The 14,329-nt window shown below is 38.5% G+C and overlaps 1 protein-coding gene across 1 annotated transcript; it reads right to left on the reverse strand.

The window, feature by feature from the left end:
- Positions 1–42: 42 nt before the first annotated feature.
- LOC100841935 (protein translocase subunit SECA1, chloroplastic) lies at positions 43–11,621 on the reverse strand. The gene is made up of 19 exons (XM_003567571.4): positions 11,090–11,621; positions 9,134–9,413; positions 8,487–8,590; positions 8,143–8,322; positions 7,586–7,804; positions 6,631–6,744; positions 6,249–6,362; positions 5,967–6,134; positions 5,284–5,459; positions 5,103–5,169; positions 4,791–4,937; positions 3,889–3,984; positions 3,724–3,792; positions 2,877–2,978; positions 2,139–2,390; positions 1,687–1,754; positions 1,478–1,595; positions 879–1,118; positions 43–368 (listed from the first exon to the last, which is right to left on the reverse strand). The coding sequence occupies exons 1-19, from the start codon at positions 11,462–11,464 to the stop codon at positions 258–260; spliced, it is 3,000 nt and encodes a 999-aa protein (XP_003567619.2). The 5' UTR covers positions 11,465–11,621; the 3' UTR covers positions 43–257.
- Between the last annotated feature and the right edge of the window lie 2,708 nt (positions 11,622–14,329).

Below are 14,329 nucleotides of genomic sequence, written 5' to 3' on the forward strand. Positions count from 1 at the left end.
AAAACCTTACTGAAGATCTAATTACACTATACAATACTATGGTTGAGGAAACGCAAGCCCTTGCCATTAACCACTACATTATCCGAGTCTTATATGCCCTGCTGTTTTCCCACACTGTCAACAGTCGTGTACAGTAAAGATAACCTATGAACACTTGGACTGGCACTGCAACCAATCCACAGCTACAAGGAAGAGCAAAAAAAAAAAAAAAAAAAAAAAAAAAAAAAAAAAAAAAAAAAAAAAAACTCATAGCGAACTCAGGATGCAGCTTGAGCTGCACCAAGTTTCTTAGCACCCTTCTCTACCTTCGTTTTTGGATCTTTCTTTCCAGAATTTTCCTCTTCTTGCTTCTTCACCACTGGTTTGAACTGTTCAAAAGCAAAGGATGGGATGATTATATAATTGGGCTGAAAGAAACACAATAAAAGCGAATATTGATGATTCAAGTGCTAGGCAGATCAAATATGAAAGCAGGATGAGATATGAGCATTGCTTTTGCAAAGAAGAAAATGGACCACAATCCAAGGCAAGGGATGCACAGTTATTCAAAGTGCAAGAAACCCATTAGCTACATGCCTAATTGGTTTCAAAGTTCAAACTAGTCTATTCAAAGTGCAAGCAACCTTAATTGGTTTCAAATTCAAACTAGTCCATATAACACCACTAGCGGCAAGCTGAGTTTCATTCCAAATTGTATACGCTGCACAGGGGGGATTATCTGTTGATTAAACCAAGAAAAGCTATCTGATCAGGTTGTATTTGCATCACTCAAATAATTCTTTCGATTGTCAGTTGAAGGTGACAAAGTGATAACATAATGTACTGTGACCTCTTTAAGAAAATAAAGGAAGGGCTTTAGCCATTAGGAGTGGACAAACCTGATATACAGAATAAATTACATTTCTTCGAATCTGAGCCATCATATCCAAGAAAAGATTGTATCCCTCAAGTTTATATTCAATAAGGGGGTCTCGCTGAGCATAGCCCCTTAATCCAACAGCTTGTTGCACAAACTTTAATGCTTGCAAGTGTTCTTTCCAGAGCTTATCGATATTACTTAGAATTAGGAACCGCTCCGCCTCTTTCATTAAGCCTGGAGCTTGCTTCTCCACAATTTCCTGCCATATAAACAGATAAGTGAGGAAATATGAAATAAGCTTTTGCCAAAGTTCCTGATGTAATTGGGTCAACAATACAGTTAAGCTATTGTGGTAACAAATGCCATTTTGCAGAAAGCATCTCTGATGTTCGAATTAAAGTCTGAAGTGTGGAAATCTATTGTTTAATTTTTCCTGTTCAAATTTGGTTTGCCACCTGAAGATGGTAGGGTAATGTAAAGAGCACCATTAAAGTATTGTAAAACTTCTATTTTCTTTTCATTTTTTAAAATTATTTCACATTACTCTAATCATTCTATAATCTTTCAGTATGCATCATGCAAGAAACTATAGTAATGAAACCAGAAAGATCAACTGACGGCTTTCTGGAAGTATGCTTCACGCCCTCGGGTGCGAAGGTACTCCTGCAAATCCTCGTAGCTCGAGCATTTGCTCTCCAACAGTTCTGGTGTCAAGTCGTTTAATAGGTAACAGTACCTAGCAGAAAAATAGAAACATAAAAAAAAAAGGAGAAAGTGTATCACTCAATAGATCCCCCCGGAAATACAAATTGTATCAGAAAACTCACTGTTGAACTTTAGCTATCAGCTTGCCAAGGTCCCAACTTTCCCTCGGGGTATCAGGACCTATGTTTGCCTGCAAATACAAAAAAGCTTGTATCACTTCAGGATAACAAAATGATTGTGGACTTCCATACGAAGTTGTAAACTTTAGCTTTTACTACCTCCTTTCAAAAATAGATGACTTCTTACAAAGCGTGCAGTCAGACATTTTCCACTTTGACTGATAACATATATCAAAAGTATATGGATTTGCTATGTGAAAATAGTGATTCATCATGAAAATTATATGTACATATCATAAGCTTATATATTTTACTAACATATTCACATGGAAAAGTAACAATAAAAGAACCATGTTAGAGACATTTTCCATGTCCAAAACAACATGCATTTACAAACGCAGGGAGTAAATGACCAAAAACTAAATCTGTTATGAACATGGTGCCTGGTAACTAACCTCTAATATGTCATCCATTGTTAATTCAGCGTATTCCACAATAAGTGACTCCAGACTACCAGATGCAAGGGCACGTCTTCTTTCTGCGTATACCCGATCTCTTTGGCTATTTAATACCTCGTCGTACTCAAATAATTGCTTCCTGATATCAAAAAAGTAGTTCTCAACTTTCCGTTGAGCTTCATCTAGGGCCCTTGTTAGCATCTTTGATTCAATAGGAAGATCTTCGACTCGGAAGGCTTGCATCAGGCCCTACATGACACAGTTGGCAATATCATCAGAAAATTTATGCATAGTCCTGCAGATTGCTAGTCAAAACAGGTTTGGACTAAAATACTAGATGTGCATAACAGAAGAGTCATGGTAGGTTTTTTTTGGCTAAGGGCATCCAGTTTATTGCAAGTAGAAGCATCTGTTTGGTCCGCACATGGGCCCACTAGCTTCACTAATATGCTGGGATTTTTATTCTCAACATTTTATGGCACCTACTGGTTCTCAGCGGTAGGAGCACTTCATGAATGAAGAATATACGATTATCGAAGAATAGAAACTTCAAGTTGACCAAATAGTCTACTTCATCATAAGCTTTAAGTGAAGTCAAGTTGTACAATACAACCAAGACGGGAGATACTAAAAGAAAGGATTTTGAATGCAACTCTGCACTTTGTGCAGCCTTTGACAATACTGTCATGCTACCTTGAGGGAAGAAATACAAATAAGGGAAGAAATAATACGTACTTGTATCCTGTCACCTCCAAAGATTCGGAAGATATTGTCCTCCAGACTAAGAAAAAAGCGAGAGCTCCCAGGATCACCTTGCCTGCCACTTCTACCACGAAGCTACACCAGATAAAAGAAAAAACCAATCAAACAGGATGATATCCAACAAGTTTCAAATAACCAAACCCCTATTGAGAAGTTAGTGAATGTTTTGGTGCTCAATCTATATGTATTATAAAAGGTAGGGTTTGTTCTTTGCTAAGTCCACCCCATTGGCTGACCCCAAATGATTTATTTCCATTTGATTGGCTGAATCTAATGGCTCATATTCAGAGTCAAACCTGGCATCCACCCGCGTTGACATCTTTCCATTCAATGTCCTTAAACAGAGTTAATTTAGCTTTTTTTGGATTAAGGAGTACTAAAGTTAATTTAGCTCAATAGGCTCATTATTACTCCCTCCCTCAAATAATCAAATTCAATATATTCATGAGAGGAAGTAGCTAGCCTGCTACAGCTTGTGCTAATGTTTCCACATTTTATTCTGATATTCTCTAAAACTAAAATTATGCTACACTCCAATAGTTCAACCTCGAAACATATTTCTCTCTATTTTCCCAACTACCAATAGTTTTAATACTATTTTCTTCTGAAATAAATATTTAAACAAGGACCAATTCATGCTTATAATGGATAGACATAACTCTATGATGGCTATGATTTTTCTGAAACTCATCATTGCGTAAAACATGTTACCATGTTTCTCATCTTTTAAACAATAGTTACCCAAGAAACACTAGATTATTGCTAAGTCTACGGGGCTGACTTTTGCACATTAACAATAATAGCTTGAACACTAGATTACCTGATTATCAATTCTGCGGGATTCATGTCGTTCAGTTCCTACTACATGAAGCCCACCTGTCGCGATGACCTGAATAAATAACAACAATGCCATGCTCAGTTTGATTACTATGCTCTTAGTCTTAATATTCCAGATCAATCAATAAATATACTTGAATGTGTAAACCTTGTTCTTTTCCTCCTCTGTGTAAATCTTGAATTCATCCGCTATCTTCTTGAAAGCATTCCTCAGAGTTGCAATTACTTCGTCACATGTCGGTCCCTGACACGTAAAAAAGCATAGTTATGTCTCCTACATATGGATATAGATCTGTGTGCGCACGCGCCTGCATATGGATATAGATTCTGTGCACACATCAGCGTGGCCGTCTGTGGAAGCAGCTGGTTACAACAAAACTTTAAACAGAATATCAACAGACCAGAATACATCTTAACCAAATAGATAATAGCTATAGCCCAAGCTGGCTTCCAAAAACAGTTCCGAATGGTGATATACAATTTTGGCTCAAACAGTGTATGCATATGACTCTGGATGCTCCAATGTGCATACACTGTCTAACACCGACATAAGTATAATTTGGTAAAATAATAGTTATATGAGTTTCTGAATTTTCTAACATACAAACGAATTGCCAGTATTCTTTTAATATCATAATATCCATATATGTTCACCAGTAATTTAACATATGCAAATCATCACAAGGGTCCTGAAACTAAATTCAGCATGGATTCTCTCTAGGTTGATGGTATTAATATCTGGGCTGTTCCAAGTGGTAACTGGTAAGTATACACTAGACAAACTCTAGGAACCAAAACTAAATAAAAAAAATTAGAAACAGCTCACTCTCTTTCAGTTAGTTCCTTAGGAAAAAAAAATGAGTTCTCACCAATAATGAAATAGTAACCAAGGTATAATTCAAAATCAGACATGGAATAACTTGAAGTAATCGTGTCATTTCGATGATGATAAATTGGTTGGTTTATTTGGACATGGATACTGAAGAATAAATCAAATATTACTTAAATGTGGTGTTTCAACGATTCGTGATTTTACTTCAAAAGGCCTACCTTCTCACATGAGTAAGACAGACGCTCTTCGGCTTCTAGCTCAGGTAATGATTTTTCTCCCCATTCTTTGACAGCCACTGCAACTGCATCTTTGACACATGATAGCGTGTCTTTTGAAAGTTCACATGGGAACAAGCTTTCATTTGTCTGAGAGGGGGGATAAGTGCAATAAGCCATTGGACCTCAAGTTCATCACAAATTAAATCAAAACCCAAGTATCTGAAGAAAAATTCACAGAATCTTGAAGGCCACCAGTCACCAGTCATCACAGGTTAATTCATCTAGCTATTGGACATAAAGTTCATTATCTACCTTCCATGTCTTTCTTGGTGGAAGCTGCTTTTTGGATACAATGACACCATCTACTGGATTGACGATTCTGTAAACATGAATTCGGGATAAAAAAAAAATAGCAATGTTGGCACGTAGAGGAAATAACTAGATGCTGCATCTACGATACCATTTTGGATTTCTGCCAACAAAGATTAAATACCTCGGCATAAGCATCTCACGCAACTTCAACCTGGACATGAATTCTGCATTGCCTCCCAGGATAATATCAGTGCCACGTCCAGCCATATTGGTGGCAATTGTCACTGCACCGAGGCGTCCACTCTGAGCTACAATCTCTGCCTCTCTCTCCACATTTTCTGGTTTAGCATTCAGGACCTTCAACAGAAATTTCAAAGTAAGACGACTTTGAAGATCTAGTTCGCTTTTAAATAGTTTCTTTCGCTTTTCCAGTTTTCCTGTTATTACTTCTACTTAACCTGCATGATCGAGCAGTTATTTCTGTTAAGTGTGATATATGGGATAACTTGGCCCATGTGGCTGGCCCATATCTGCCTTGTACATATCACTATTCCTAATATAGAATACCATTTTCCTTCACTCTATGCAGCAAATTCATCTTATGGAAATAATTATAGCGTGCATGCCAATTAGCTGAATTCAGGTAAAAAAAGGTTGCCTAACTTGAAATAAGCTACAAATTAGCATGCTATATTTTTAATGGACTAAAACATCAAAAAAGAGAACAAATTAACTATGTGGAGTGCAAGAAGGCGAAAACTTTATTTGTACTGTTATGCAGATTCTGGTTGCCATAACTGTGATGATGCCGTGCTAAATGGAAAAGGGAGGATCAACTACTGTTCTTGAAGCTAAGAGGCGTACCTCATGAGGGATCCCTGCTTCACGAAGTTGTTCTGATAAAGTTTCACTTTGCTCAACACTAGTTGTACCAACAAGCACAGGACGGCCAACTTTATTCATTCTTGCTATCTCCACAACAGCAGCACGCCATTTTCCATTTGTGGCCCTGAACACAACATCTGAATCATCCTGCATAGTCAAACTTTCTCAGAAAGAAGGCAAGGAAAGTTGAATCGAAAGGTGACAACTCTTTCACGGTTACTACAAATTAAACATGGAAAATCAAGCAAAGATGGCAGGCACCTTTCGTATCATTGGCTTATTTGTTGGAACAACAGTAACTTTTAGTTTGTATATGCTCTCGAACTCCTGTTTTTCTGTAGCTGCAGTTCCAGTCATGCCACAAAGTTTCGGAAACTGTCATGAAAAGAATCAGGTTCTTGCAAAATAACAGATTGAACATCTCCAAAAGCATAAGGAAGATAATGATCATCCAGCACAAAGAACAATACACTTTTCATCACATTTACATTTACCATTATCATCAGAAATGCTCGACAATTGTTAGTGGATAAGGCTCGATTAGAATTGAAAATGGTTTGATCATGGATGATTGGCACTTCTATTTCACATAAGTATGCATTGGTAAATTTTTAGCAATGGAACAAAAGAGATTGTCACTTGCCTGAAGAAAGAAGTTCTGGTAACTTATTGATGCTAGGGTTATTGTTTCATTCTGTATCTGTACACCTTCTTTTGCTTCAATTGCTTGGTGGAGTCCATCACTCCATCTTCTGCCCTGCCAAAAATATCATATCAATATCTGAAACATGAAAAATAAATTACAAATTCTTTATATTTATATCTTCACCCACAGCCTTGGATTTCAGAATTCAACTACTCCCTCCGACCCCATATTACTTGCCGTTGATTTGGTACAAAGTTCTACTAAATCTGCGACAAGTAATATGGGTCGGAGGGAGTAAAAGTTTACCCTTGCCTTGAGATGCGGTCATTACTTCAAAATAGAATAATTTGCACAACTGGTGTGAACTCAAAATCAAAACTATCCAGACCATCTGCTAAGAATATATTTATGATAAATTGACAACGTGTGCTTGTGCCTTTTGCCCTCTTATATTCATTCAGATATTGTGCAGATGAATATTACTATATTAGTGACTATGTCCCTAGTCAGAATGCAGATGCAAAGTACAATGCTAGCCACAAAAGATTTTCTAGTAGTTTCACAAGATCAAGGGTTGTCATAAAAGGAAACAACAAATGACAAAAATTTGTTATCTGTTAGCTGTCAAAGAATTGATCTAGAGATCAGCGGAATATGATTTGGCAAAGCATAAATGCACTAACAAGAAGTCAGTGGAAAGAATCAATTTTGGGACTGGATATGATACATGGAACTTTTAGTTACAAAACAGAATCCCCTCTTCTGACAGTTTTCCTACTCCCCAGCAATCCCACTTTAGGATGATTAACAGATGTTTTGAAATATGTACATGAACTGCATCAATTATATATTTATATAAACATGTCACATAGTCAGTTAGTCACTGACTAAATTTTGGCTATACAGATGATGAAATGTCTCACAACACTGAGAGTGATGGTGCAATACTTACTGCCATAACTCGACCAGTAAACTCATCTACAATAAGCACTTCCTTGCTACGAACAATATAATTCACATCTCTAAGGAAGAGTTCCTTGGCTTTGATTGCATTTAAAACATATGAAGCCCACTGTTCACGAGGATCATACAGATCATTTATGTCCAGTATTTCTTCAGCATCAGCATAGCCTTGCTCTGTTAGTAAAACATTTCTCTGCTTTTCATCAGCCTGAAGAAATGAGCAGAACACATTTATGCCTAGGTGAAAGACATAACATGAGCAATATATATTTTTATACTGTACTAGTTTGGAGAGAATATCGATAGAATATTAGTTCAACCATTTTGTATTTTGTAGACCATCTCAAACAGAAACGAGAAGTGAAAGTATTAGAAGTCAGCAGGCTAAAAATAACTGAGTACAAAAAAGATCCAGAATAAAAGTGTATTATAGAAAATTAGTTTAATATGTTCATCTAAAATGATATGTTGCATGATCTATCTAGAAAAAAATATCCACCCATTTTGAAGTGATTCTACAGGGAAGAATTAGTTTATTGCACTCACAGTGTAATGAATATCTTGTTCAAAAGCTTCAGCTATTTTTGCTGCTTTGTAATACCGGTCACTTGGCTTTTCAGCAAGGCCTGATATGATAAGGGGTGTTCGTGCTTCATCAATAAGGATTGAATCAACTTCATCTATCACACAGTAATTGAAGTTCCTCAAGACAAGCTCATCTACAGTCTGCAAAAATGAAAGATTCAATTAAGTGCAGAAGTTGTGAATCTGTGTGTCCCTTCGCCTATGGAAAGAACAAGAAGAAATTTAATAGTAGCTAAAACCTTCAAAGGTAAGCATGCACAATGGAACATTCATAAAACATTCTCTAACAAAGGAAAAGGGCATACCATCGCAAGGTTATCTCTTAGATAATCAAATCCAAGCTCACTATTTGTGACATAAGTAATATCACACAAGTAATTTTCCCTCCTTTGCTCAGGTGTCATGTTCTCTGCCAAAAATAAAGAATAACTGTTCAACAAACATTAATAGCAAATAAAACCAATACATTATGCCACTAAAGAAAATTTCAAAAATAAGCGCTACATGGGCACATGAAGCTGCTGTGTGGCAGCGGTGACAGGGTAAAAAATTTATAATGACAGCACAATCAGCTAAACATCCATCTCAATTTTCATGTTTTTCTGCAATCCATGTGCCTGAACCTTGATTATTTCTTTGTTTTTGTGTTTACTTTTAGTTTCCACAAGTTTCTGTTTGGGTTTCATATCTAGCCTACCCCAACTTGCTTGGGACAAAAGGCTTAGTTGTTGTTGTTGTTGTTCTGGATCAGGCATGCAAATGATTGGGGCTATTTTGCTTGTTTCTCATATATATCAGAACTTTCGTGAGCACTTCATTTTCATTCACATGAGTCCAGTTGGTATGGAAGTATCCTGATTATGTTTGAAATATTAAGGTGGATCCTGAACAAATTGTGCAATTTGGAGATGACACAAATAACAATTATAAGCTGTGTGAAGTGATGACATACGTTGAATTAGGCCAACCTGCAGTCCCAGAAAACGGGGAACTTGACCAACCCACTCACAGTCACGTCTGGCAAGATAATCATTTACAGTGACAACATGCACTCCTCTCCCACTTAAAGCATTCAAGTATGCTGGCAGAATGGCCACAAGTGTCTTCCCCTCTCCCGTCTTCATTTCTGCAATCTCCCCTTTATGCAGAACCATACCACCAATCAACTGTACATCAAAGGGGCGAAGACCCAGAACTCTCTTGGAAGCCTCCCTCACAACAGCAAACGCTTCCTGCAATAGCCAATAGACTGTAAAGATACTTCACCTCGAGATATCCTTTTTCAGGAGTTGACATGTTGAATATATGACAGAATGAGATTATTTTACATTTTTTCCGGCCAAACAATGTAGTAGGCTACTAGCTACTGAAAAGGAATAGTGAATGACCAATATATAATACATGAAATCTAATAAAACAAAATAAAATCATTTCTGTCTCCAAATGTGAGCTGATCAATATCATTATATTTCCAATTACAACAACTTTTCATAATCCAACAGCAGTAAATTATGCTTTCACTTGAGTTGTATACATCATTTAGTCTTCTACTCCTATCTTCTTCTTCTGACATAAATTTGAATTGTTTAAACTGTTGTATTTTTTTAATGTGAAGTTGCTGAGTGGCTCACATAGATTCCATGTTCTAAAATTTATACTGGCGTTTTACTGTATGTGTTATATTCTTATTTTATATGAAAAACCTCATAAAACAATATCTATTTTTGTTAGATACTATTTCTATATTCATGCCATTTTCAAAGCACAAGTCTTACTCATTTTGAAGCTAAATATCATATCCTTAACCTAGGTAAGTAGTTATTCTTATTAACAAAATACGTCAAGTTACATTCCAAAGGAAATGAAATAACAGAAAAGGTAAAAGAAAAATAGAATCAGGATATAACAACTTTGCAAATGAGTAACGCTTGATCTTAACTACGGAGTACTTAAATTGAAAGTGTTTACTGTTTAGCTGTTGTTAATTAACATAGAACATGCACTTTTTCTAGGAGTAAAATACACCACTAGTCCATGGAACTCGGCAGGAATGAACATTTTAATCCACGAACTGGAAAAACGCACACATAAACCCCTAAACTGGGATTACTGTAACACTTTAGTCCAAAAACGGTTTGGCGGGGCTAAAACACGCCACGTGGCCGCCACGTCAGCTTCAGCCCGGACTGCGGGTTGCTACTCGATTTTCTCAGGGGCTTTCTTACAAGATGACCGGGCTGGTTAAAATCCATCTTGAGTTTCCCAAATAGGGGGCAGAATCCCTAAATCAGAGCAATCCCTAACTCTAGTTTCCACTCTCTGCCGCGGCACCCGTGTCCTCTCTCTCCTCGCTCGTGGCCCATATAGCTGTCGGCCTGTCGCTGCAGCTCTCCGTTGACATGGCCTGCGGCTCGTTGAGTCGAAGAGCAATAGACGTGGAAGCCCTCTCCGGTCATTTTGCAAGAAAGCCCGTGAGAAAATCGAGTAGCAACCCGCGGTCCGGGCCGAAGCCGACGTGGCAGCCACGTGGCGTGTTTAGCCCCCCGGCTGTTTTTGGACTTAAGTGTTACAGTAATCCCAGTTTAGGGGTTTTGTGCGCTTTCCCAATTCGTGGATTAAAGTGTTCATTTCTGCCGAGTTCGTAGACTAGTGGTGTATTTTACTCCTTTTTCTAGTGCTGCTGTCAAACATTATACTCAGAATGTAGTACCTTACTCACTACCCAAATCACTAGTCAGATATCAACCATGTTGAACTCCTAAATTATCTTCTTGTCACACCTTACGAGTATATTTACAAGTTAAATTCTAACCTATTTTTTGTGTGCGCGACAGTAAGTAAAATAAAAAGATGCTAACATTCACAATTGTAGAGCCAATGTTGGGACGGGTTGTGTTGTTGTACGTACGGGGAGGAGGGAGTCGAGGGATTCCCCAGCGCGAGCGCGCTCCTGCAGCGCAGCCGTGCGGGCGCGTAGGTCGGCATCGGAGAGCGCGGAGACCTCCGGTTCCATCCTGTTGACGAGGACGACGGTGTCGGCGTACTTCCTCCTCGCCGTCTCCCCGTCGTCGCCGCCGCCCCCGCCGAACATACCGCCTAGCAAGCCCCCCAACGCCGCGCGCGCCACGTGGCCACCGCCGCCCCGCCGCTGCAACGCGAGGCAGCGTCGGCGGCGGAACTGGAGGCGCCCATCCCCGCAGACGCTACTTCCAAGAGGAGGAGACGGGTGGGGAAGGTGGAGGGCAGTGGCGCATGTGGAGGTGGCCGGGGGCGCCATGGCCATCGAGCCGCGCGCTCGCTGCTGCTGGCTTCAGCTCCTTCGCTTCGCGTGGCCTGGTGCGGTGAGGCATGCACGGCCACAGGCCGCCGCGTGCTCTGGATGATTGTGGCTGTGCTGCACTGTACTGCTGTATCTGTGGATGATGCAGCGAGGTCTCTTTTTTTTCTGGGAATGGATGATGCAGCGAGGTCGGGGAAGAAGGATAAGGAAGTGGACAAAGCCCATCTCTGCCTGGGCCCATATTTCCTTTTTAGACATTTATTAAAACATAGGAAGAATCCCTCTGCACTTGGGCTTGGGCCTTCAGCGCTATGCGCGTATGGCAGCCTCATTTTCTTACCATACTCAGATGTATCTGGCATTAACTAAGTGACCGTGCGTTGCAACGGAAAATAAAAACAACAATAATGTATACATGATTAGAAATTTGCGGACAGCAATAATGTATACATGATTAGAGATTTGCGGCTGATGAATACGAAGAGAATCGTCTTCAACAAAAAAAGTTATGCTTCAATAGCGAGAAATAAAACATTCGTTCATTTGTGCACTTTTATAGGTACATTTTGCATATGTTTCGGGCATCTTTCAGTTTCCTACAGTGGAAGGCTGAAAAGATGAACTCATCAAGTCTTGATAGCATAAAACTAATTTTCCTACCTCCAAAACATGTGGCTCAACTGTACATCCCCCTCAGTCAAAAGTTTTCTACCATGACCAATATAATGAACCACTAACTTGATAGCATGCAGAAAAAGATCGGTGTTGTGTACAAGGATATTGTACAGATAAAGAGATAAATTACCCTGGAGTGTATTTGATTTTGATCAGAATATGAAGATTGTTCTATTAAGTAACAGAGAAGTGAATGAATTCTTCAATGACAATAACTCATATACTTTTCTGCGGCCATCAAATAGATATTGTGGCTCCAATTTGTTCACTAAAAATGGCCTGACATTCGTGCAAAACAAAATCGGCGTTACACAATGCGAGTTAACCGAAGAACGTGAACAAACTAATCTCGAGAATTTACCTCAGAGGCTGAGACCTGTGCCCACTTCAGAAAAAAAAAAGCTTCTACTACTGACAAGGCAAGGTACTACTTATGTAGTTCTATTTTGGTAAATTAGTAGCAAAAGTATTCCTTTGACTACACGAATAACTGAAAGTATCACTTTCTCAAAACTTTCTTTTGAACAACTCATTTGTTGAAGGTTGTAATGGACTGGTAATCTGGTACCTACAGAGATCAGTAATATAACCACTCTTGTGTATTTTAAATGACAATATCTAGATGCATATAGAAACTTTAATAAGACTTTAGAAACCACAACATTGTTGAAGATTGAAGAAGGACCAACATAACTTCAAACATAAGCTCATCATTTAAGCATGTAGAGATATGTAAACAGTATAGGAAAATGCCAAACAGTTTCAGTATATGCTTTATTCTTTTATTCCCGGCGATAGATATTCAACCAGCAAAAATATTTGCATGAACAACATTATAATAGGACATAGTTTTCAGACAAGTTATCATTTGGAACAAAAGTTAGTCAGGTAAAATATAAAGATGGGCCCCTACTGTAGCAAGCAAAACAAATTCCCCACCATACCTACGAAAACCGGACGAACATAAGGCAATCAAACTGACAATAAAATGTATGCCCACAAATGAAACGACCACTTATTACTTCGGATGATCACTGTCATATTTTACTATTTTCCATTACATACACAAGAATACAAGCGAATAATACTACACATTTATCAAAGTACTTGTGTTCTCATGTACTTCGTAATTGCATGGCTAAATGTATATATGGTCTAAGCATGTCACATGTAACTGAACAATCATTTCACATGTTTACAATGAGAGAAATGATGATTTCCATGATTAAACCAGACGTATATGACAACAATGACACACCTACAGCAATTCATATGAAAAGAACTCTTGAAACTGATTAGAACCTATACTGCTGCTCACTATGATAAGCTCCCATGTCCAACCTGAAGGATACTGATCCATGTCGATCAGCTGTTGTTGCAGCTGCTCATACACAAATTCTTAAGCTGACTTCTCCAGTTCCATCGCCATCGCACCCAAGTATCAGCCACCTTCTTTCTCACATCATTTCGAGTAGCTCACTTGATACGTTGATCCTTGATGATCCTCCCGCTCTCTGGACTGTGTCAACTTGTGCAGTAAAAACAACCAACATTCAGGGCACTACACTTAATCCCCAATTGAAGTTTTTCTCAGCCAGTGTATGGCTATTCAAACAACATATAGGTCAACACTCAACAGGTCACTAACCAATCATGGTTCAGCACAAGCCTGGCTATTTTAGGAGTATATATCAAACACTAAAGTGGTACTTAGTTAAACCAATAGCAGAGTTCTACAGAAAGGGAACAGATTAATTCAGTAAGCATTAGACTGAAAATAAACACTTGCTTTAACCATGTTTCTTCCACTCCCAAATACCAAATCTGCCCTATTGAACAAGAAAAAGACGATTAAAATGCAACACATCATGCTAGCAAATACGTCATGGAGGTAATAGGAACTACCTACAAGCCAAACATGGTTTATGGCTTTATGCAATGAACACAAATAAAATTTCATCGGGAGGTCTTAGTGAAGTCTATGTTGACATCCCTGCTTTGAGTATGGGTACACATAATCAGTAGTAAGCTTAGCATACTTACCCTTAATGGCCAGCTACACGTACCTCCTTGATTAATGGTCTTAACTCTTTCAAAGGCTCCAGCAATTTTGACCAACTAAGCAATCAGTTACTCTGCCAATAAGCAAGAGATGATATTTCCTAAAACATACAATTTATAGCTTTGACCTTC

The sequence above is a fragment of the Brachypodium distachyon genome, chromosome 2 (genome assembly GCF_000005505.3).
Source record: "Brachypodium distachyon strain Bd21 chromosome 2, Brachypodium_distachyon_v3.0, whole genome shotgun sequence".
In the NCBI taxonomy this organism is placed as follows: domain Eukaryota; kingdom Viridiplantae; phylum Streptophyta; class Magnoliopsida; order Poales; family Poaceae; genus Brachypodium; species Brachypodium distachyon.